At 50.4% G+C, this 23,183-nt stretch overlaps 1 protein-coding gene across 3 annotated transcripts in view; it reads left to right on the forward strand.

Annotated features, from left to right (window-relative positions):
- Positions 1-20,308, forward strand: part of LOC135828202 (serine/arginine repetitive matrix protein 2-like) — a 40,902-nt gene extending 20,594 nt beyond the window's left edge. Inside the window, exons 12-23 of one of the 3 annotated variants that reach the window (XM_065340655.1) lie at positions 13-139; positions 2,148-2,264; positions 3,250-3,605; positions 4,319-4,390; positions 5,461-5,537; positions 6,832-7,204; positions 9,007-9,280; positions 10,969-11,304; positions 12,535-12,828; positions 13,253-13,419; positions 14,164-14,522; positions 16,526-20,308. In XM_065340655.1, the coding sequence (XP_065196727.1) occupies positions 13-139; positions 2,148-2,264; positions 3,250-3,605; positions 4,319-4,390; positions 5,461-5,537; positions 6,832-7,204; positions 9,007-9,280; positions 10,969-11,304; positions 12,535-12,828; positions 13,253-13,419; positions 14,164-14,522; positions 16,526-19,700 (5,727 nt within the window). In that variant the 3' untranslated portion in view covers positions 19,701-20,308. Of the gene's footprint in view, positions 1-12; positions 140-2,147; positions 2,265-3,249; positions 3,606-4,318; positions 4,391-5,460; positions 5,538-6,831; positions 7,205-9,006; positions 9,281-10,968; positions 11,305-12,531; positions 12,829-13,252; positions 13,420-14,163; positions 14,523-16,525 lie in introns of all 3 variants that reach the window. The other 2 variants (XM_065340656.1, XM_065340654.1) reach the window with 2 other exon arrangements.
- The last annotated feature ends 2,875 nt before the right edge of the window (positions 20,309-23,183 follow it).

Consider the following 23,183-nt stretch of genomic DNA (forward strand, 5'->3'; position numbering starts at 1 on the left):
CCCCTGCCGCAGGTTGAGCTGGAAGAAGATGAGCACTTACGCAATGATCTGGCCTTGCCACAGACTGGATATGTGCATGAGGAGACCAAAGGCTTGCCCGTGGGAGTCGAGGAGCAGCTGACTGCGCTTGCATCAGCAGGTATGGGAATGCAGACACCTCGGTCTATGCGGTTGCTCTGCTTTCCAGTGGGGTAGCAGCTAGTTAGTGTAACTTGGTGTAAAGATATCTGCATGAAGAGTACTTTCTCTCTCTTTCTCTCTTCTGCCCTCTCTCTCTCTCTCTCTCTCTCTCTCTCTCTCTCCTTATCACTCAGTCTCTCACTCACTCACTCACAACCACTATCTCTCACGCAATTGAGCCCTATGCTGCGAGCTGTCTCGACCGGCCATATTTGTTCCTGTGCATATGTATTGCTGAAGGCTTTCTTCAGTAGTTTGCGCACAGAAACAGACACACACACTCGGTTATGTCGGCATTGCTTCAGAGAATTGTCGTGCGATACTTCTGCCCGTGCATCATATTCTCAGCATGTGCTCCATCCACTGATGCTGCCGCCTCCACTGCTTACACAGTACTTCGGGGTACTACAGTAAAACCTGTAACTAACGACTACCGCTTGGGGCCAGAGAAAGCGGTCTTTAGTGGCAGATGGTCCTTAGTTAGAGCGCGTTGCGCCGCACAACCATACATGAATGTGAGACCGTCCATGCCGGGCAAGTGGTCTGTAGTACCGGGCTGGACGCTAGCCACGGTGGTCTTTAGTTACAGGTTTTACTGTAGTACCAGGCTGGTCGCTAGTCACGGTGGTCTTTAGTTACAGGTTATATTGTAGTACCAGGCTGGTCGCTAGTCACGGTGGTCTTTAGTTACAGGTTATATTGTAGTACCAGGCTGGTCGCTAGTCACGGTGGTCTTTAGTTACAGGTTTTACTGTAGTAGCAGGCTAGTCGCTAGTCACGGTGGTCTTTAGTTCCAGGTTTTACTGTAGTACCAGGCTGGTCGCTAGTCACGGTGGTCTTTAGTTACAGGTTTTACTGTAGTAGCAGGCTAGTCGCTAGTCACGGTGGTCTTTAGTTACAGGTTTTACTGTAGTAGCAGGCTGGTCGCTAGTCACGGTGGTCTTTAGTTACAGGTTTTACTGTAGTACCAGGCTGGTCGCTAGTCACGGTGGTCTTTAATTACAGGTTTTACTGTAGTACCAGGCTGGTCGCTAGTCACGGTGGTCTTTACTTACAGGTTTTACTGTAGTACCAGGCTGGTCGCTAGTCACGGTGGTCTTTAGTTACAGGTTTTACTGTAGTACCAGGCTGGTCGCTAGTCATGGTGGTCTTTAGTTACAGGTTTTACTGTAGTACCAGGCTGGTCGCTAGTCACGGTGGTCTTTACTTACAGGTTTTACTGTAGTACCAGGCTGGTCGCTAGTCACGGTGGTCTTTAGTTACAGGTTTTACTGTAGTACCAGGCTAGTCGCTAGTCACGGTGGTCTTTAGTTACAGGTTTTACTGTAGTACCAGGCTGGTCGCTAGTCACGGTGGTCTTTAGTTACAGGTTTTACTGTAGTACCAGGCTGGTCGCTAGTCACGGTGGTCTTTAGTTACAGGTTTTACTGTAGTAGCAGGCTGGTCGCTAGTCACGGTGGTCTTTAGTTACAGGTTTTACTGTAGTACCAGGCTGGTCGCTAGTCACAGTGGTCTTTAGTTACAGGTTTTACTGGTGTACCAGGCTGGTCGCTAGTCACGGTGGTCTTTAGTTACAGGTTTTACTGTAGTACCAGGCTGGTCGCTAGTCATGGTGGTCTTTAGTTACAGGTTTTACTGTATTATTTTTTTAGTTTTTGTTTCTTTTCTTTTTTTTTCAATGATGTTATTTCCATGCCGCACCGAAAGCTCAGTGTTCATTTCCTAAGTCCATTCAGCACGTGCGAGTTTGTGGGCGGTCTACCACCGCTGACACGGACGCGTAAGTGCAAAGTAATAATAATAATAATAAATGGTTTTGAGGGAAAGAGACAAACGGGAAAAGTCTGAAGAAAAAATTGACTGTCACCACCAGGACTCGAACCAGGGACCCTTGCTTGTAGCCAACGAATAATAATAATAATAATTTTAAACCCACTTCACTGCTTCGGTTATGTTGTTGACTGCAGGACTGTGTGAATATGCTGTGACGCCGGATTCACACTCCACCTGGCAGCCATGGGTCGATCCCAGCAGCGTGGCAGCCGCAGCTTCCCAGAAGTCTGCTGTGTCAAGTCCATCTCCTGGTGAGCGATGCACTTGGGCGCGCTGAGTCATTGTAGGACCACAGCCTCTATCCGGTGGCGAGACCGCAAAACGTCACACGTGACGTGACATGGTTCAATAGGTTACGCTTACAAACAGTGCAACGTGACCATGAGCGAGTTGAACCCAAAGCAGGGCTGCTTTCAGCCATGTCTATCTAGCACAGAGTGAAAATAATCTGAAAACTGTGTAAGACGACCGCACCTCCAAAATTATGGTCTCTCTTACCAGGTGGTCTCCTTATCCAGGGTTATTTGACTGGAAATAGTATCCCCTGGTCCTAGTGACAGTGGTCTTCTAGGACAGGTGGTTGCCGTATCCGAGTGGTGGCATTCACAGGTTTTACTGTAATGTGTACGTGTGCGTGGAACGAGATGTGAAGTTCTACCGACGAAGACACCATAGACTGGAGTTGTCAATTGATTTTTATAATCTCCCAAAAAGAATGTGCACACTTCAAGTTTGTGCAGCTGTGCTGTTTTCCGGGTTTGTCATCCATAATAATTCTTCGTTAACGTTTCATGTCACTAAAATCTGTTCAAGCATGCGTTGGCAGCAAAGGGTTGATTAAACACACGTAAATCACCAAAAAAGGAAGGTCGGCGTGGCTTACACTACCATCGTCAAATGAACCGTGACATACAGCATAGGTGTCTGTGTTTCGTGACGAAAAATCTTGATTCGGTTTATACTCCAGTGTGGCTTATACTCCTGAAAATACTACATTGAAACCTGTGTAAGACGACCGCTCAAGGGACCTTCAAAACATGGTCTCTGTTACCAGGTGGTCTCCTTATCCAGGGTCATTTGACTGGAAATAGCATGCCTTGGTCCTGGCTGCAGTGGTCTTGTAGGACAGGTGGTCGCCTTATCCGAGTGGTCGCCTTGACAGGTTCCACTAGGCTGTATTATGTCCACATGTGTGTGTCTCTGAGGCATATATACTGTGTTGATCTGTTCCTGTAGGGTATGCATCGCTGCAACACGTGCAGGCGCAGACGGAACCAGTGCAGCAGCCGCCTCTGACGGGCTACTCGATGGTCACAAAGGCGACGACAAGCCCATCGCCAGAGTCTATTGGTTACGCCACGGTCGGTACGGAACGAGGACAGGACGAGGTTGAGCACTCGCCGCATGCCCGAGCTGAACAGAGTCCACCGCCGTCGTCGGTCGATCAGGAGAGGTCGAGCAGCGAGGATCAGAAGCCTGGGTGCGCCAAGCCGTCGAGAACGATCAAGCTGGACGGATTGGACCTGCGTGTGGAAACGGTAACGATCGACAAAGGCAACAGCGGCATTGGAATAAGCATTGTCGGTGGCAAGGTAAGGCTGTTCTTTTATCCGGGATTGCTTGGAGGGAATGGGTGGCGTTTTATGATCAAGCTCACCATCTCAGCTGCAGGGGATTGGCAGGGGATCCTGCTATTCAGGTTTCATGCAGACCGGGTGGTAAGGTTTGGGGCAGGTGGGGGACCGGGCGGTAAGGTTTTGGATAGGTATGGGGACCGGATGGTAAGGTTTGGGGCAGGTGGGGGACCGGATGGTAAGGTTTGGGGCAGGTGGGGGCCGGGTGGTAAGGTTGTAGACAGACCAGGGACCGGGTGGTAAGGTTTGGGGCAGGTGGCGGACCGGGTGGTAAGGTTTGGGGCAGGTGGCGGACCGGGTGGTAAGGTTTGGGGCAGGTGGGGATCGGGTTGTAAGATTGTGGGCAGACCAAGGACCGGGTTGTAAGATTGTGGGCAGGTGGGGGACCGGGTGGCAAGGTTTTTGGCAGGTGGGGGACCGGGTGGTAAGATTGTAGGCAGACCAGGGACTGGGTGGTAAGGTTTTGGGCAGACCGGGGGGGGGGGGGGGGGGGGGTTGGTATGGTTTCGACTTTCAAGTAATAGCCTGTAGGCCTAGGTGTCATCTCCCTATATGCTACAAATCACTGGTGCAGAGCATAGGATGATGTCTCTCCATGTCACTTCATTATCTTGGGATACCGATTTCACTTCTTCAGCGTTTTCTATGTATGTGTGTGTTTCTTTGTTTAGGGTTCTGAGGATGCTGTCGGAGATGATGGTATTTATATCAACACTATCATTCCTGATGGAGCAGCAGATAGGGTAAGTTGTGTGTTTGTGTGTGTGCACGTGTGTGTGTGCACGTGTGTGTGTGTGCATATGTGTGTATATGTGTGTGTGTGTGTGTGTGTGCACGTGTGTGTGTGTGTGTGTGCATGTGTGTGTGTGCATGTGTGTGTGTGCATATGTGTGTGTGCACGTGCGTGTGTGTGCACGTGTGTGTGTGTGTGTGTGTGTGTGTGTGTGTGTGTGTGTGTGTGTGTGTGCTTGCGTTGGCGGGTCCATATGTGCGTGCGTGGGTGGGCTTGTTTGCACGCGCGTGCGTGTGTGCGCACACGTGTACACATGTACACGAGTGGATAATATTGGTACCGAAGGTCAATCGTAATGCAAATCTTTCCTTCCTCGCCGAGAGCTAACTTCAGCTGGGCTAAGCACTCCATCAGATACCGTATCTCCCCGATTATAAGTCACTCTAAAAGTCACACCCCCATTTACAGGTTTAACCGTATTGATTTGATCATATTGACTTTAGTAGTAAGTCATGCTCAATTGTAGGTCGACCCCCGTTATTACTCTGGGATTTTAGTGTACAAAGGTGCGACTTATATTCGGGGAAATGGTACTGCCTGACAGTCTATTGACCAGCTAGCAATGACTGTCCTTCATAATTATGCATTACACACGGAAAGTTGGGTGTGGTCCTCGAAAGAGTGCTCAATGCACCGGGGTGCAGAGCTTCATACAAAAAGAATAGAATGGGATACGGAGCTTGGGTTGGCTGTGACTTAGAGTTTCACGCCTGTGGCGATCATTGCTGTCTGATGGTCGCCACAGGCGTGAAACTCTGAGTCACAGCCAACCCAAGCTCCGTATCCCATTCTATTCTTTTTGTAATTATGCATTATCTTCAAGTACTCGAGCAAAGGACTGGTTCCCCTCTGCCATGCTCTGGCCTGTGACGGTTACAACTATATGTACACACACGAAACGATGCGCTTGACTCGTGCTGGATTTCACGCGTGCCACTTTTCACGAACCCAGACCATCTTTTCGGGATTGGTCAATTGAGTGCCTGTGTCTTGCTCGTTTCTTCATTTTGTTTCTTCAAGGTTGGTGTGCTGGATGATGGTGATCAGATCTTGTACATTGATGATAAATGTCTGCTCGGTAAAGTCACACAAGCAAAGTGAGTGTCCTGTGTGATATGCCTGCTTGTCCGTGTGTGTGTGTCCATGGAAGGGTGGTATGCAGTTGAGCGGATACTTGGGGGGGGGGGGGGGGGAGGGGAGCATGACTCGAGTGATGGGTCTGATCTATTCACCTCCCACCGCTTTAGGAGCTGCGTCTGTGCCTTGATCCTTGAGGCTGGTGACGTTTCTGTGGATGCGGAAAACTCAGCTTAACCGAGTCTCACATGACCCGTGAATTATTGATCAAAACAGTATCTTCATGTCGTTTATTTATGTATTGATTTATTTCGCCTTCCCGTGGCTGAGAATTACTTAGTAGACATCATTGTAGCGCTAAGGGGGAGATGGCCAGCCATGGCGGTACAGCAAATACTGTAGCGCTAAGGGGGAGATAGCCAGCCATGGCGGTACAGCAAATACTGTAGCGCTAAGGGGAGATAGCCAGCCATGGCGGTACAGCAAACACTGTAGCGCTAAGGGGAGATGGCCAGCTGTGATCGTTGATGTTCACCGTGTTGCCAGACTGGATCGAGTGCAGGATGTCAGTTGCGTTTCTCGAGTTCTGGAATGCGTGGGGTGCTGAGTGGACAGGATTGGCCAAAGCCAAGCATACATGACCAACAGGGTGAGCAGCTGGTGTTCCCGAGGAAGAGCCTCCCGTCCGAGGATGGCTGGCGCAAAAAGCTCCAGGATCATGGCCGTACAAGTATAACTAAAGTAACATAAAAAGGATGATGAAAAGAAAGGACAAAATATGAGGATTTATGACTAACTGTCCAGATCATATACAGTCAGCAAGTGTGACCAAATGGCACAAAACTGACTGTACATGATCTGGTTACGTTGGTGGACAGTTAGTCATAACTCGTAACATCTTGTCCCTTCTTTTTATCCATGATTTCTTTGGCTCAACATCCGAGTCTAAATAATATTATGATGATACTACAGATAATGACCTGCATCCCCCCAGGCTTACTGTATAACCCGTCATTTTCGGAGTAACTTTAATTCCGCCAATTTCGGTAGAGAAACCAGGCACCTATTAAATTAAATCACAGCTAACAGGCACCAGAGGATGCACTGTATGTGAAGGGATTGCTGGTCGCCTAGTTCTATAATAACACCTGAAACCTGGCAGGTTCCTGACACCGGAATTTTAATACACATAAAATGCACAAGGCAGAACAACCGAGACCAAAACCTTTCTCATAACTCCGACGTTCGTGTTCACCTTAAACTACATGCTATACTGTAACGCGGATATTGTCCACTTTCTTACCCATTGCACAGCGCTGCTAACATTGTACGTGGCACTGGCAAAGTGGTAGCAATCACCGTGGCCAAGCACTCGTTTCAGCTGAAACGAGAGCGCCGCCAGGCCAGCCTCTTCGAGCAGGAGCGCCTGCAGGCGCAGCAGCGAGCAAAGGACCTCGCCGAAGGTCGTGGTTATGAGGACGACGGCATCACGACGGACGAAGAGCGAGTGAAGCAGGTGGCGAGGGAGAGGCGGCGGAGCCTGAAGGACGAGCGTCAGCCCGGCAAGCGCTCGGCCAGCAAGGACAAGGCTACAACAGATCACCAGCAGAGCTATCAGCCTCCGCCGCCTCTTCGCTTTGGCATCAGCAGTGATCTAGCCGGAGCTACGTCTTCAGTCTACTCTGAGGTAAGTCACCGTTAATTGTCTTGTTGTTTTGCAATAGTGCTTGAAAGTGCTACGTCACAGCATAGCAATGGCATAGCAACAATTTGAAAAATTCAAAAACTGGATTCACCTGGATCCAGTGTTTTGTATGGACCCAAGCATATTTCAAGCGGTCTTACTCACAGCAAGGTGATGTAGCCAGTGAAACTGACTGGTTTGGCTAGTGGGGGCGGCGTGACAACTGGTGGCGAAGTAAAAGTCACCCCTGCATACGACATGAGTGGGTTGCTATGCACCCACATACTGAGGCAATAGCAAAGTCACACCTACTGTGTTGCCACACCTGCTGACATGTCAGTAGCCTGCCGATTTGTGGGGCCTGTCACGACCTGCCGACAATTGACCGTCTCCTGCCGACAACAGCCGTGAAAGTGTCCAAACTTGACCTTTGTGCTTGGTTTAGAAGTCATGGTCCAGAATTTTGGCTTTTACTGCTCATTCCGAGTGTTTCCATAGCTCTCTCCTACAATACAAACATCAGCTGTCTGGGGGAAATCGTGTGCACTGTAGAATCCCGCTGGTGGGTTTGTACAACGAAGCTTGGCGATGTTCGAACTTGGCCTAGGCTTATGCGCGGGTAGGTTTATTCGCTGGATTCTACAATATATTAGGGTTACTATGAGAGGGGGGGGGGGGTCCGGGGGCAAAGCCCCCGGATGATGCATTTTATTTTTTTCAGTCTACTGATATTTGGCTATAATGATGTGGCAACACTGCACCTAAGCGACCACCTGCTCTTAAGGTAAACTTAATCAGGCCAATGTTCCCAAAAGGGAACATATCTTTCCGCATGCGATTTGGTCAAGGGAAATTCATTTTTCCTCCGCATTTTCTGTTAACGACCGTCTTTCCATGCACCGACAGTTCTACACAGACGCTGTGGGACCTGGTTCTAAGGACCACCTGGCTTTAACGACCAACCGTGCATTACTAATTGCTCTGGCACTGAAAGCGTTAAACCAGGTTTTACTGTACAGCACCTGTGACTAATGACCACCCCTTGTTGCCAGAGAAAGCGGTCTTTAGTGGGAGGTGGTCTTTAGTTAGAGGTTTGCTCCGCACAACCATGTAAGAAGGTGAGACGTCCGTGCCTGGCAAAGTGGTCTGTAGTACCAGGCTGGTCGCTAGTCACTGTGGTCTTTAGTTACAGGTTTTACTGTATGTGCAGTACACTGGTAAGGAAACCCTCCTATCTGGACTTCCCATATCAATTCGGCGCTTGTCGCCTTTTGTATCTAAACTTCAGACACCTCACGTATCCAGACACCTGATATATCCAGACACCTGATATATCTAGACACCTCCCATATCCTCCCATCTCCAGACACCTCCCATATCCAAACATCCTCCGTATCCAGACACCTGTCATATGTGGAAACCTGTCATATGCGGACACCGATGATATTCAAACATTTCCCACCTCGATGAGCCGGATACTTTGCAGGCAACCAGCTACCTGTAATTGAATCTTGTTCATTTCTCGTGTCTGTGGCAGCCAGCACCGGATCAACTTCATCGCGTGTTTGTGTGTGTGTTCCTGTGTGTGTCCCTGTGTGTCTGTTCTTGTGTGTCTGTTCCTGTGTGTTTGCATGTATTTGTGTGTGTGTGTGTGTGTGTGTGTTTGAGCGTGTTCGAGCGTGTTTGTGCGTTCGTGCGTGTATGTGCATTTTTGTTTGTTGTATGTGCATCTGTTTGTCTGCGTATCCGTCTGTCGATGTACATGTATGTGCATGGGTGTCTATACGCACATTGGCATTGTGCAGGTAACAGACGTATCGTACGACACCGTCGACTATGGAAGTCCTGCTCGCGGATCGGCCGAATACGATGATGTAAGAGTGCAGCACCTGTCCCATGGCAACTCACATGGCAACTCCTCACATGCCGGGTTGGGCCTCAAGGGTGCGGATAGTTCCTATGATCATGTCATGTCCGGTGACGCTGGTGGCGGTTTTGACAAGAGGATCAGCACTGGTAGGGGTGCAATGAACGATGCAGACGACTCGTACGACACCGTGGAGTTCCGAGATCCAGTGGGTGAGTGACCAGATGACTGTCATCGAGGCTAGACTATGAAGCAGTACGTCGGTTTTGTTGACTTAACAATGGCTGGTTGATGGGAAAGGGGTGAGGGGGGGGGGGGGGGGGGGGGGAGGTGGGGTTGGCACTCTGTCGGTGGAGATCGAAGATCACTGCTCTTCCCTGTGTTAGTACCATGTGTAGGGGTGAAACGATTAGTTCGAATATTCGAGTATTCGTTCGAAATTTTCAAACAAACGAGTATTCGAAATTTTGTAATCGATCGTATTTTTGTTTTTGTTTTTTAGTATTGGCATTCTATTTTTCAAAACCTTTTGTTGTACCGCTCGTCCAGTGCACTGTACATCGTATGCATGCATCTTTGAGTCAGTATTTTATGACTTGGATGATGCGATCACCACGGCAAGTAACGATCTGAGATATGAAAGTACTTATGAAAACTGTTACTTTACACTCTGTACAAGACGTTGGCGACTTTTGTTCTATGTTCACAGATAATTTCTTCTGAATTAGTCGAGAACTCCCAAATCTAGCGATTTTGAATTTTGATAAAATACTCGAAATAATCGGATACTCGATCGAATATTATGAACGAGTGATCGATTGGTCAAAATAGATACTCGTTTCACCCCTAACCATGTGTCTTGTTGGCGTATCTCTCCTGGTTGTATGACAGTTCAGTAATAGAGTTCAGTATAAAGTACCTTGGATCGAACACTAAGTGCTGCTCAATGAAATCCAATCGCATGGATCAAGTTTGTGCCCTGCGCCAGTTCACATTCCAGGGTTCCCAGGTCTAGGGCTGCCCAGCGCCCGCTATTGCATTCGCTGGCCTTATTGGATTTCAACGAGCAGGACTGCACTATGGGGTATACAGGGAAACCTGTCTAAGACGACGGCTCAAGGGACCTGCGAAATGTGGTCTCTGTTGCCAGGTGGTCTCCTTAGCCAGGGTCATTTGACTGCACATAGCATCCCTTGTTCCTGGTAGCAGTGGTCTTCTGGGACAGGTGGTCGCCTTGACAGGTTTACTGTACTTCGCTACTAACACTAATAACTTCGCTTCATTTGACTTACAGTTTTTGAAGCTTGACTGTCAATAAGGTGACATAGTCTGGAATAAAGTCGAAAGAGTTTAATCGAAGGCCACTGCATAGAAAAATGATAGGGCAATGTATAATATTATAAACATAATACAGTCAACTTGGCTAATAACGACTGCGGATATAACGACAATTCGCGAATAACGACAGAATTTCCATGCCCAGAGCAAAGTCCCACCCAAGTGTAATACATATAATGGGACTTCGGGTATAACGACACTTCGCGAATAAGGACACTTTTCAGATGCCCCGCCGAGTGTCGTTATACGCGAAATTGACTGTATATTACTTTTTTGAAGAATGCGATGTGGAGCCCAATGTGCACGCTCATATCACAATCTGAGCAGCTAGAGTTGTGTGCCAGAACCTGCCACATCTGTTTGTGATGTGAGCCGTTGACAGGTTTCACTGTGCAGGTTTCAATGGCTGTTTGGCGAGATGTTATCATGTTCTGCTGAAGTTTGACCGGATCTGTTTCGGGTCTGCACCGGTGGTGGCTTGCTACCCGGTGTGCTCTGGGCGTGATGTCAATCTTGCATGATTTTGCTTTCCGTTGTCTCCCGCTGTCCGACGTACATGTAGTTCAAATGAAGGTGGAATCCGACGGCCAGCTAAGAGGAGACCGAACACCGCGAGGGAGCACCACCGCCACTGCAGGATTGCCCTCGTCGTCGACGGCAACCACGAGCGACGGTAGCGCCGCAGCTCTGCGCGCCACCAGCTCAGCCGTTGCCATGGCTGCTGCGTCTTCCGTGGCCGGTAGCACGGCTAGCAAGGCAAGCAGTGGCAGTGGTGGCAGTGGCGGCGGCGGCACTCGCAAGAAGCAGAACTCCACGGAGCGGCTGGCAGAGATGCTCAACTACTCACCGGCGTCCATTCCCCGACGTCCTCGCAAGACGGATTCCGGAAGCAGTTCAGGTTAGTCTAGTTCAGTGAGTAGAGTTTTTTTTTGGTGAAAAAGAAGAAGGACAAAATGTTACGAGTTATGACTAACAGTACTGTCCGCCAACGTAACCAGATCTTATACAGTCAGCGAGTGCGACAAGATCTGGTTACGTTGGTGGACAGTTAGTCATAACGCGTAACATTTTGTCCTTCTTCTTTTTCACCATCATTTAATTGGCTCACCATCCGAGTAGAGTTTTTGTTTTACCGTACTTTCCGGAGCGTGAGCCGCACTGGAGTATAAGCCGCACTGGAGTATAAGCCGCACCCAGATTTTTTGTTACTTTATACAGACAGCCACCCTGCATCTCAGTGTTCACTTGATCATCGTAGTATAAGTCGCAGAGATTTGTTCGGTAAAATTAAATTAAATTTAATTATGAGTGTTTAAAGTGCGACTTATACACTTGAAACCATGGTCCGTCATCCGTTGGGATGCTTTGGTGAAGTAGCGGCACAGCGCTGTGCTAGCAACTCTCACTGCGTACATTACACCCGTTAGCGGCGCCACTGTGTACCTAGCGCTCATTAGCGGTTCCGCTGGCTCCCCCCCCCCCCCCCCCCCCCCCGTAGTATCATTCGCATAACCTGTATAACTCGCGTAAATTGTGGCGGACCAAGACTGTGTCACTGTGCTGGTCTCGTCATCATCCTGGAACATTCAGTATTCTTTGTCGCCGTGGTACCCGACGTAGCTCGTGTTCATAGGCTCATATGCGTTGCGCTCATTGGACCTTTCCAAACCTAAGCCCTTCACGCTGCAAGGTTGTTGGTTTGCGCTTTGTACATGTGTTGGAGTATGTGTTATTTATTTGATGTTCTCTGTAACCCCGCTCAGTTTTTTCTTGTTTGCCACATACAAGCTAGAAAACCCACATTAGTCCTCATTGTTATCCCCACAGAAAATGGCCCTATACTATAGCCCAGAAAGTGTTTGCTGCCCACACTGGAGCTCGCACTTTTCCGCCGACTTGACTTAGCACTTGACTGACGTACGACTGCCATCGAGATCACACGAGAAATCCATCGAACCTTCGACTGTAAGAAAGCACCAATCCATGCTTTCAATACACAGTGTTGCGGGGGAATTCGCCCCTCATCATTAATGTTGAGGTAATAACCCCATGCTTTTGTTCTGTCTTCTGTTTGTTATTCACCGCACTGTGTGTCCGTTTACTTCCTCACGTTCTGCGACGATAGTAGACACCACACCACGTGCTCGTCATCGCAAGCGTGGCAACAGCCTGAACCCCGTCAACGAGGGTGCTGCGGGTGCGAGTGCAGCCTCCGCGGCCCTGGCTCGCAGCATGGACTTTGGCGGCCATCTCTCGGTGAACACCACCGACTCGGAGAGCACGGTATCCAGGGATACTCGCGCTAGCAGCGCTGCTGCAGCAGCCATTCGGTCACCGCTCTCGCCCAACGCTGGCGGGAGAGTGGCACACAAGACGTCTCCGAGCGGCACCAGCGAGAGCAGTGCTAGCCAGGTTGCGGCAGGTTAGTTGGCTAAACTCAACGAACGCTGTAAAATATGTTGGCCTTATCAATAGGGTTGCAAGTGGTAGGAATTTGGTCTGGTTACGAGTTTGGGTATCTCTATCCGGGTAGCACGCCTACCCTATCGGGTATTTTTTGGCATAGTTTGTACGATGGGTGTGCACTTGCGCTACATAGAAAGTTTACAGTAAGCACATTGCCGGGCTTTTACATGCACCGTTGCGAAAATAATGTACCCCCAACTACCCGGTCTGGTTGTCAGGAGCAAGCTACTACCCGAATACCCGCTCTAATTACGGGTAGCACGGGTACCTTATTACCCGATAACATCCCTACTCATCAACATTGGCATTGCTTGGTTGAGCAGCACTGTATTGGCAGTTGTGTGATATTCTTCTTGTCTTTCTTTCTGCTACGTTCTTAGCATCTGGGTCGAGTGACCAACCCCAGCAGCTCATGAAGTGGATTCTGGAACATCAGGAACAGGAGGAATCCAAAACCTTGCAGAAGAAGAAACAGCAGCAACAGCAACAGCGTCAACAGCAACAGCAAGTGGCAAGCACACACCAGTATCCTGGTCGTGGTGATAATGTGAGTGTGTGCTGTGTGCTGGCAGTCTTAGGGACCGTCCATATGGACTCCATTATCATCTATCTTTTACCAGAAACGCACAAGTTTCGTATGTGTGTGTGGGGGGGGGGGGGGGGAGGAGGAGAGTTTCGTTTTGAGAAAAAATATAAATATTTTCGTACAGGACGGGGCGGGGTGGGGGTCATAGCTAAACTGTTTAACTGTGTGAGCCTTGTACCTTTCAGATGTACATACATGTACTTGCTGCTCTGCAGGCTCTGCAGGCCTATTCAGCTGCAGGTTTATCGCCCGGCTCTTTTCTATTGGAATCCAGTAAAATGACCAAAGGATTACCTGTAACTGGATAAGTTATTGCTCTGCACAAGGCTTTAATTATACTGATGTCTTATCAGTGATCACACCTAGCTACTTGCCGACGACACAGGCACAGGGTTGCTGGAAATCTGTAGGCTTCAATGCAAGGTTGTGACAATGTACATTGAAACCTGTCTAAGACGACCGCTCAAGGGACCTTCAACACTTGGTCTTTGTAACCAGGTGGTCTCCTTATCCAGGGTCATTTGACTGGGACTAGCATCTCTTGATGCTGGTTTCAGTGGTCTTCTAGGACAGGTGGTCGCCTTATCCGAGTGGTCACATTGACAGGTTTGCTGTATATCTACACCTGCTTGTCTATATACATGTATGTTGAGTCTTGAAGTTTATTCTGCCCCCATGTTCTGCTTTCTGGTGTGTCTGTCCTAGATGCAGGTATACAATGCCGGTGTGGATCGACCACCATTACTGCACCTACACCCTGGCAGTGGACGCACGTCACCGTCGACGGCCGGAGAAGAATACAGCGAGTTTGCGCCCAGTGACTTTCTGTCGGACCGTGCCGACAGCCTGTGCACGTCTTCGCTGGTCTCCACGCCGGTTGCTCCGAGCCCAGGCCCCGCCACCGCATCGTCCCTGTCCTCTTTCGCCGCGTCGCCTAGCCAGCAGCTGACGGAGTACTGGGCTGATGACGATGAGACGACGCTAGGAATGACGCTGTCTGGCGCAGTACAGCAACAGCATCATCGCCAGCAGCAGCAGCAGCAGTCGTATGACAATCATGCCAGGTAGGCGCACGGATGAGGGGTTTTTCCCTTTTTTTCTACATAACCCACGTATAGTACTGCCGGGCCCCCTAAGAACAGAGCGCCGAGGAATGACCAGGCTAGACTTTCACCAAGCACAGCATACCAATGTATACACGGTGACTCAACTGTGCATTCACAGTAATACATAAAGATAAGAGCGGTCTAGGCTAGGAGGCTGCCCCCCCCCCCCCCCCCCCCCCCTCCCAGTTCTTCGGCGACCGGCAGTACTGCATCTCCAGACACTGAAGTGGATTAAGGAGTGTGGTGGTGGGGCCCATTAAGCTCAGCCAGGGTAACATTGTGTTCAGTGGCATACAATGCCAATTTATGCCATTAAAAAAATTAGCACCGCCTGAAGTCCTAAGGAACGCATACAGTGCTAAGTTGCTCACTGGTACTTCAAAGTAGTTGAGCTTACGCTGAGTACAGCCACATGTAAATCATGGTCACCCGATACAATTTGAAACTCGGATGTTGAGCCATAAATAAATGTAGAAAGGAAAAGGATATATGGATACGAGTTAAGAGTAACTCTCCATCACCCGTGACCAGATACTATATACAGTCAGAAAGTGCAACAACTAGGCACAAAACTGACAGAGTACTGAGACATCTTAACTCGTATCCATATGTCCTTTTCCTTTCTACCCAATACAATCATTATAGTTACTAATGTTACAGTAGCCTAGAAAATACTATGAACCGGAGGAGGGTGAGAAGGCGTGGGGCTAATTCGATTTGTCGGCGGCTCATTTATTTCTCCCATGCACATGGAGAAGTGTGTGTGTGTGTGTGTATGTATGTGTGTGCGTGCGTGCGTGTGTGTGTATGAGTATGAGTATGATGCGTGTTCGGGTGTGTGTGTGTGTGTGTGTGTGTGTGTGTGTGTGTGTGTGTGTGTGTGTGTGTGTGTGTGTGTGTGTGTGTGTGTGTGTGTGTGTGTGTGTGTGTGTGTGTGTGTGTGTGTGTGTGTGTGTGTGTGTGTGTGTGTGTGTGTGTGTGTGTGTGTGTGTGTGTGTGTGTGTGTGTGTGTGTGTGTGTGTGTGTGTGTGTGTGTGTGTGTGTGTGTGTGTGTGTGTGTGTGTGTGTGTGTGTGTGTGTGTGTGTGTGTGTGTGTGTGTGTGTGTGTGTGTGTGTGTGTGTGTGTGTGTGTGTGTGTGTGTGTGTGTGTGTGTGTGTGTGTGTGTGTGTGTGTGTGTGTGTGTGTGTGTGTGTGTGTGTGTGTGTGTGTGTGTGTGTGTGTGTGTGTGTGTGTGTGTGTGTGTGTGTGTGTGTGTGTGTGTGTGTGTGTGTGTGTGTGTGTGTGTGTGTTGCCAGTTAGTTCGGTTGGTAGGTACACCTATGCCTGATTGTGTTGGGTCTGTTGCCAACAGGCTCGGCCGCTTGAAGGTGTAATGTTGTACCTGCCACCTTTGTTGGTTCCAGGGTTCATATACTTTCTATTTGAAGTATACATACCTGTTAACCATGGACTGCTTCTGGCTAGATTAACTCTTGTGTAATCAATGGTGCTAGTGAAGCTTTTATCAGATCCACTCTGATTTAGCCACTCACACTAGTAGCAAGTATTACCTTCACTGGGGGCAGGGGTAACTGCAGTTGGATCCCGGGACGGATACCCTGATACCGTCAATCCTTTTTCTGCACCTTGTCATCACCCACTTACTGAGGTGTGGTGAGCCCATAAGTGGGATCATTTTCAAGTCCACCCAGCGTTTTGGGGATTTCAGGGGTGTCGGCCGTTGGGCGGTTCAATAACCAATTGAGTCATCTTTCCAAGATTCCTTTTGAGTCTCTCTCCCCTCTCCCGGGGGACTCACGTGACCAGTTTTGGCAGTGAGCAACAAGTACAGTACAGTGTGTGTGTGTGTGTGTTGATATCTGTATGCTAATTGTGAACATAATAATATGTACTTCTGTTCCCATTTGCATTCGTGTGTGCACGCGCATGTGACCGCCTGTGTATGTTCCTATCATCACAGGCGCGGAGTGAATGGCTCTCAGCCCAGGCACACCGTAGCAGCAAGCAGCAGCAGCAATTCAAGATCAGCACAGCCCCCGGCCACTGCACCTAAGCCCAAGACGGGTGGTGGTGGTGGTGGTGGCATGGCTGTCGCACGCAATCTCTCCTCGCAGTTGCACAACGCCGCTGCGCCCGCTAAGCCTGGCGCATCGGGCGTGAATCTCGCGCACCCAGCACAATGGTATTCCAATGAGGAGCCATTAACCACGCACCGGGCACCGGGCTCACAGCAGCATTTGAAATCAGCGAACGGAGAGGGCAGTGATGTTTTCGTTGACGCTCCCCAATCGGCGCAGCACAACGAGCTGAATCGCTCGCAAAGCCAGCAGCGCACGGCCAACCTCAGCAACAGCTCCAGCTCCGATCTGCAGAGTCCTCGCAGTCCGAATGCAGCGCCCGGCCCTGCAAAGCGCAAGCCCCCGCCGCCGAAACGCAACATATCGCTGAGCTCTGCGAGCAGTCCAGGAGCCACTACACCGGCGACGGCAGAGGTGGCAGGTTTGTCCGTACGTCACCAAGCCGCTGCCTCTGTACTGAATGGTAAGCTGCAGATCGGACACATGGTTGATCAAGAGGCAGGCGCCAAGGCGTCATCGTCCTCACGTGTTCGCTCTCTCCAGACCTCCTCCAGCAGTGTGTCGTCACCCAACAGTGCAACGGGGGACGCGACATCGCCACAGCAGCAGCAGCAACGAGCACCGCACGGCGCCCAACCGGACGGTGCCGTCAGCCCCAGCCCCATGGCGCAGCAGGCGCGTTCGCCGCGCTCTCTGACTCAGCCCAACTCTCGGCGCGGCTCTCAGCCGCAAGTCGTTCACCCTCAGTTTGCGTCGCACACAAACCTGGATATGCGTAGCACCGTACTCTCACCCAACGCTCCGAAGGGCGGCAGCAAGTTCACGTTCGACGCCGTCAAGGTGCACCAAACGCCGCAGTCAGTGAAGGGCGCCGCGTCGAACATCAGCTCTCCTTTTGCATCCGACAACAGCCCACCACAGCCCACCTTGCCAGCAGCTATCAGCTCTACGAACGTGGGAGTCGCCAGGTCTAACCACCACCAGCAGCAGCAGCAACAAATAGCAAGCACTATGGCCAGCTCGACTACTATGTTGTCCAGTGGGACTCAGTCAGTGACATCGGCAAGCAGCCAGACCATCGACGCCAGTCAATCAACGAGACACCCCGTACCCAGCACAGCGGTGAATAGCTCTCAGCAGCACTTGCATCAGCAGCAGCAGCATCAGCAGCATCAAGCATCAGCAGCACCGGCGGCACAGCAGTCTTACAGAGCACAGGCGATGAGAACCAGCTCCAGTGGGGCGTCGACGCCGTCCTCACGTGTCCCTGGGCCTCCTCCGCCAGTACTGGCCAAGCCGTCGTCGTCAACTTCAGCACAGCTTGCACCTGTCGCGGGTCAGGCCAGACTCACGCAAACTATCCCGCAGAACCAGCAGAACCACCAGCAGCAGCAACAGCAGGCACGTCTGAATCAGCCACAGCGGCTGCAGCCTGCTGCAATGTCTCCGCAGCTGCAGCCGACACAGGCTCAACAACAGCAGGCACAAAGCCAGTTCCAACAGCAGCAACCGCATCAACAGCCACAGCAGCACCAGCAGCAACAGCAGCAGCAGCAACCGCATCAACAGCCACAGCAGCAACAGCAGCAGCAGCAGCCACACCAGCAGCACCAGCAACAACAGCAGCAGCAGCAGCAACACCAGCAGCCTTACCAACAGAGACAGTATGGCCATGGCACCACCAGAGATGTGCGCTCTGGCACACAGACACCCGACTCGCAAGCCACTATGCACACACAGAAACCCCAATCAGCACCGCATGGCCAGCAGCTGCAGTCTTCTCAGCAACCTCACCTGCAATTACAACAGCACCAGCAGCAGCAGCCACAGCACCAGAGTCTTGCACCTGCGAGTGGCAATCAGGCTATTGGTGCTGCGCCAGCGCCGGTCATCACTGGTCCACTGCATGCTCGCCGTGTTTCCGCTCCCAACATGGCCGGACCTGGTGCTGCTACAGCCACAGCCAGTGTCAGTACACAGGCGATGGCTGTGCGTAAAGTCTCCACTCCACCTGCCACGTACGGCCGGTCGGTGAACGCAGCAGCACAGGGAAGCGCTCTGCGCAGCCCGGCTAGCAACGATCAGGCAGTGCGTGCGCAGGCTGTGCAGCAAGCACACCAGCAGCTCTCCTACGCCAGCTCTCCTCCGATTAGCAGGCAGCCACCAGCAGCCCCGCGGCAACAGCAGCCAATACTTCATCAGCAGCAGCAGCAGCAACATCAACAACATGCTAACGCTAGCCGACCGTATCATCACTCACAGCAGCCACCAGTGGCAGCCAACGCGAACAAGACGGCTGCTTCACCTCAACCGTACCGCCAGCATCATCAGCAGCAGCCCCATCAGCAGCAGCAGGCCAGATCACCCCATGACCCAGCGGCCATGCACTATGGACAGCAGCAGCAGCAGCGACATCAACCAGCACAGTCACCCATCGGTGGAGCACCGGAACCATCGCGTATTCGCCGCCCCGAGATGGACATGCTCTATTCCTCCAGTGGTACACAGCAGCAGCAGCAGCAGCAGCAGCAGCAATCGAAGAGTAGGAAAACCAGCCGTGCAGAGACGCCTACAAACGGCAAGAAGTTCTTTGGTAATGCTAGCGGCGGTAGCTCGAAAACCAGCTCTCCGCACGGCACTATGCCCGCAGGTGCCAGCAGCCAGCAGGGATTCCCAGCCGGGCGGCAACCAATGGCTACCGGACTAGCCACTGCCCCATCCCCCGTCAACACCCTGCGAACAGCATCACCAGCTTCAGCACAGGGTGTTCGACAGGCCGCACCCAACTCCCTGTCCGCTCCAGTGCCCGGCCGCACGCCGCAGAACGTCTACCAGGCGTCCGCTCGCATGCCAAGTGCGGGCGGCGTTCAAGTGCAGCCTCGAATGGTTGGCAGCTCGCCAGCATCTGCTGGTGGTGCTCCCACGGCTATGGCACATCCTACACGCGGGGCACAGCAGCAGCAACAACAACAACAACAACAACAGCAGTACTGGTCGCCAGCTGCACAGCAAGCAGCCCACCAGCACGCTCAATCCCACACCTATGGTCTGGTGTGAGTGTTTGAGCGACTCAGCACGCACTCAGATGCGTAACGACAACAGTAAAACTAGACAGATTTATTGACACTACACCCGTGAGATCCCTTCTCTTTTTTTATGCTGTACAGACAGACAGCTAGAATTTCTGTTGTGCTGATCCATTCCAGGACTACCAAGTGCTATTATTATTGTCCATTGCCTTTGTTTTCCTCCTTCTTTGCATTCTGAGTGCATCTGAGACATTGAACGATGCATTTATTGGTTTTCCAATGTTGGCCTCCCGCATCTGACAATTTCATTTATTTCCGCTATGTTTCCTGAAGGGAAGGAACATTTCTGTGCACTCTCCGTTGAAGATGACGAGGAAGCACTCGCCTAATAAGGACTGGCTCGTTCTGAATGTGTACTGTAACGATGTTATGCTAATATGCTGGCTGCAGGAGCACAAGCACTTGCAGCAGCATTCTTTTCTTCTGTTGGCAAGTTTTTTACCATCACTATTTTTTCCCCACAGTTCGCTGTTACACTTGGTATGTCACTTGTTTTGCTTTCCTTGCGTTCTATCATTGCTACTCACACACTATCTTCTGCCTTGATATAATCTTCACCTTATCAGGTTGCATTCATTGCTCACCGTAAATCATGGAGTTGCATAAACTAGGGCTCAAACGGTCACGGTTTTACCCCTAACGGTTAACTGCTAAGCTAACGGTCGGTTTAACGGTTCTAACCTATAAGCCACGGCAATCCTGCGGACTCTTTTTTAACCGTATATTTGACTATACTCATTCAAAAAAGTACCCTATTCAGTACAACGCACACAATGTACATTCTCTTGCATGCTCATGCATACATACTCTCACACCAAGAGACCAGATATGACCGAGTTGAGAGCCCAGAAATTGCGTACGCGTGCAACAGCCTGCGAAAGTGCATACTTTGCAACGACCTGATACTTGAAAAATTGACTGAAAAGTTACTGCGTAACCGTTATCTTTATCGGTTAACCGTTAATTCTTCGTAACCGGTCTGCAACCGGTTAATCGGACTAACCGTTTGAGCCCTAGCATAAACCCACGACGTCCCTGCTGTAAACCAAGGAGTTGTATAAACTAGCCTGTAAACCCACAATTCCCTACTGTAAATCGGGGAGTTGTGGAAACCCGCAACTCCCGCTGTAGACCAGGGAGTTACATAGTGTGAACACACAGCTCTCTGCTGCAAACCAGGCAGTCGTAGAAACCCACAATTCCCTTCGGTAAACCAGACAGTTGCATGTCATGATTCAGGTATAAACCGACAACTCCCTCCTTCAAACCAGGGAGTTCTTGGAAGCTGCAACTCCCTGCTGGAAACCAGAGAGTTGTATACACAACTAATATTTTGCTATAAACCAGGGAGTTGTATAAATCCATTACTGGTATTCCCTGCTGTGAACCAGGGTATTCTATAACCTCCAAAACTCCCTGCTGGAAACCAGAGAGTTGTATAAATCTACAACTTCCTGCTGGAAACCAGGAGTTGCGTGTTAAACCCACAAATCCATCCTATAAACCAGGCTAAACCAGGCAGTTGTGTACATACACAACAAGCTGTTGTTAAGTTAACCAGCTAGTGACTCGATCGCTGCTGTATCCAGTCCGATGATGAGGAACATGGTTTCGTATTCGTTGGAAAAGCTGATCATGGCAGATCGGGGTGAAATTGGGGGGGGGGTACATGTACTGTATGTAAAAACAGGAAACGACTGGCTAGTGATAGCATGGTGCATGCAAAAAATGCCAAAAACTAATTTAAATCACTTTGGACTTCAGAGTAGTAGTGCACATAGTGTACATGGCGGGTGAATCGGGTGGTCGGAGGTGAATTACAAACCGCGTGAATTACAAACCGCGTGAATTCAAATAGTACAGAAAACAAAACATAGACTAGAAACACGGCTAGAAGTTAGAAGCTAATTGCAACATACACATGTAAATGAAAACTACTCGAGTGTCGGCTGCCAATCTAGGAAAAGATAAATACTCCTAACAGCTAGCCGCACACACAGCCATGACAATGGCACTACAGAACGGGTCGAGAAATATAAATAATACGGGATATAGTGCGGTACTGGTACGTGTCTTTTTTTCAAGCGATTATGGTCGGCTGGGTCTCCAAGTTAAATACTTTGAAGTAAAAAATTATTAATGATAACAACAACCATGACGACGACAAAAAGCAGTTTCTGAATCTGGGGGGGGGGGGGGAGGCAGTGTGGAACCTAGCACGGAAGACGGAACAGATGCGGGGCGAACTAGATCAGCTGTGGAGGATTTCATAAATCTGCACGGCTGTGGCCGGTAACTCTACATCATGGCATGTAGAGTTACAGTCGTTGTCTGTACGGATGTGGTGCTGTTAGTGGACCTGTGGATGTGGTGCTGTTAGTGGACCTGTGGATGTGGTGCTGTTAGTGGACCTGTGGATGTGGTGCTGTTAGTGGACCTGTGGATGTGGTGCTGTTAGTGGACCTGTGGATGTGGTGCTGTTAGTGGACCTGTGGATGTGGTGCTGTTAGTGGACCTGTGGGGTCACTAGTACATCATTACTTGACTAGCACATCAAAGTAGTACTCGGGTAGTGTGTAAAAATAATACGAGAAATAATGTGTGATGTGCTCTAGTGCACTGGGAAGAATAGATAAACAGCTGAGGAGGCATGGGCGGTAACAGCCAGCTAAACTGAACAAGGCTGGCTGGGAAGAATAGATAGACAGCTGAGGAGGCATGGGCGGTAACAGCCAGCTAGACTGAACAAGGCTGGCTGGGAAGAATAGATAGACAGCTGAGGAGGCATGGGCGGTAACAGCCAGCTAAACTGAACAAGGCTGGCTGGGAAGAATAGATAGACAGCTGAGGAGGCATGGGCGGTAACAGCCAGCTAGACTGAACAAGGCTGGCCATCCGGCACGTGTAGCACATTTCCATGAGCCGAGCGTGGTGCCGAGTGTGGTACCAAACACGTCAGGTGGTAGTACACACACACACACACACACACACACACACACACACACACACACACACACACACACACACACACACACACACACACACACACAGGGGCACAGAGACGGGCCACTGTATGCTAGTCCACAGGGCCTGCATACAGTGCACATGTACTGTTGCGGGTCAGCCCTACCAAGTACCGCGTGGGCTAGTTCTTAGGGCCTGCAACCTCTACTAGTAGTGTGGCTCGGACCTACCATGCACTGCAGGGCCACTGTATGCTAGTTCATAGGGCCTGAAATCTGTACATGGTACTAGTTGTGTCTGTCGGAACTACCATGTGTCATGTACCATGTGTCATGTACCATGTGTCATGTACCATGTATCATGTATCATGTATCATGTACCACCATCCGGCATAACAGTCTCCTGGCAAAGCGGACGCACAAGACACAATACCGTCGGACACGGAAATGCCACTACCGCTCGCAACTCCTACGTCGCCTTGGCCAAC

This window comes from Sycon ciliatum, chromosome 12, assembly GCF_964019385.1.
Source record: "Sycon ciliatum chromosome 12, ocSycCili1.1, whole genome shotgun sequence".
Lineage (NCBI taxonomy): Eukaryota > Metazoa > Porifera > Calcarea > Leucosolenida > Sycettidae > Sycon > Sycon ciliatum.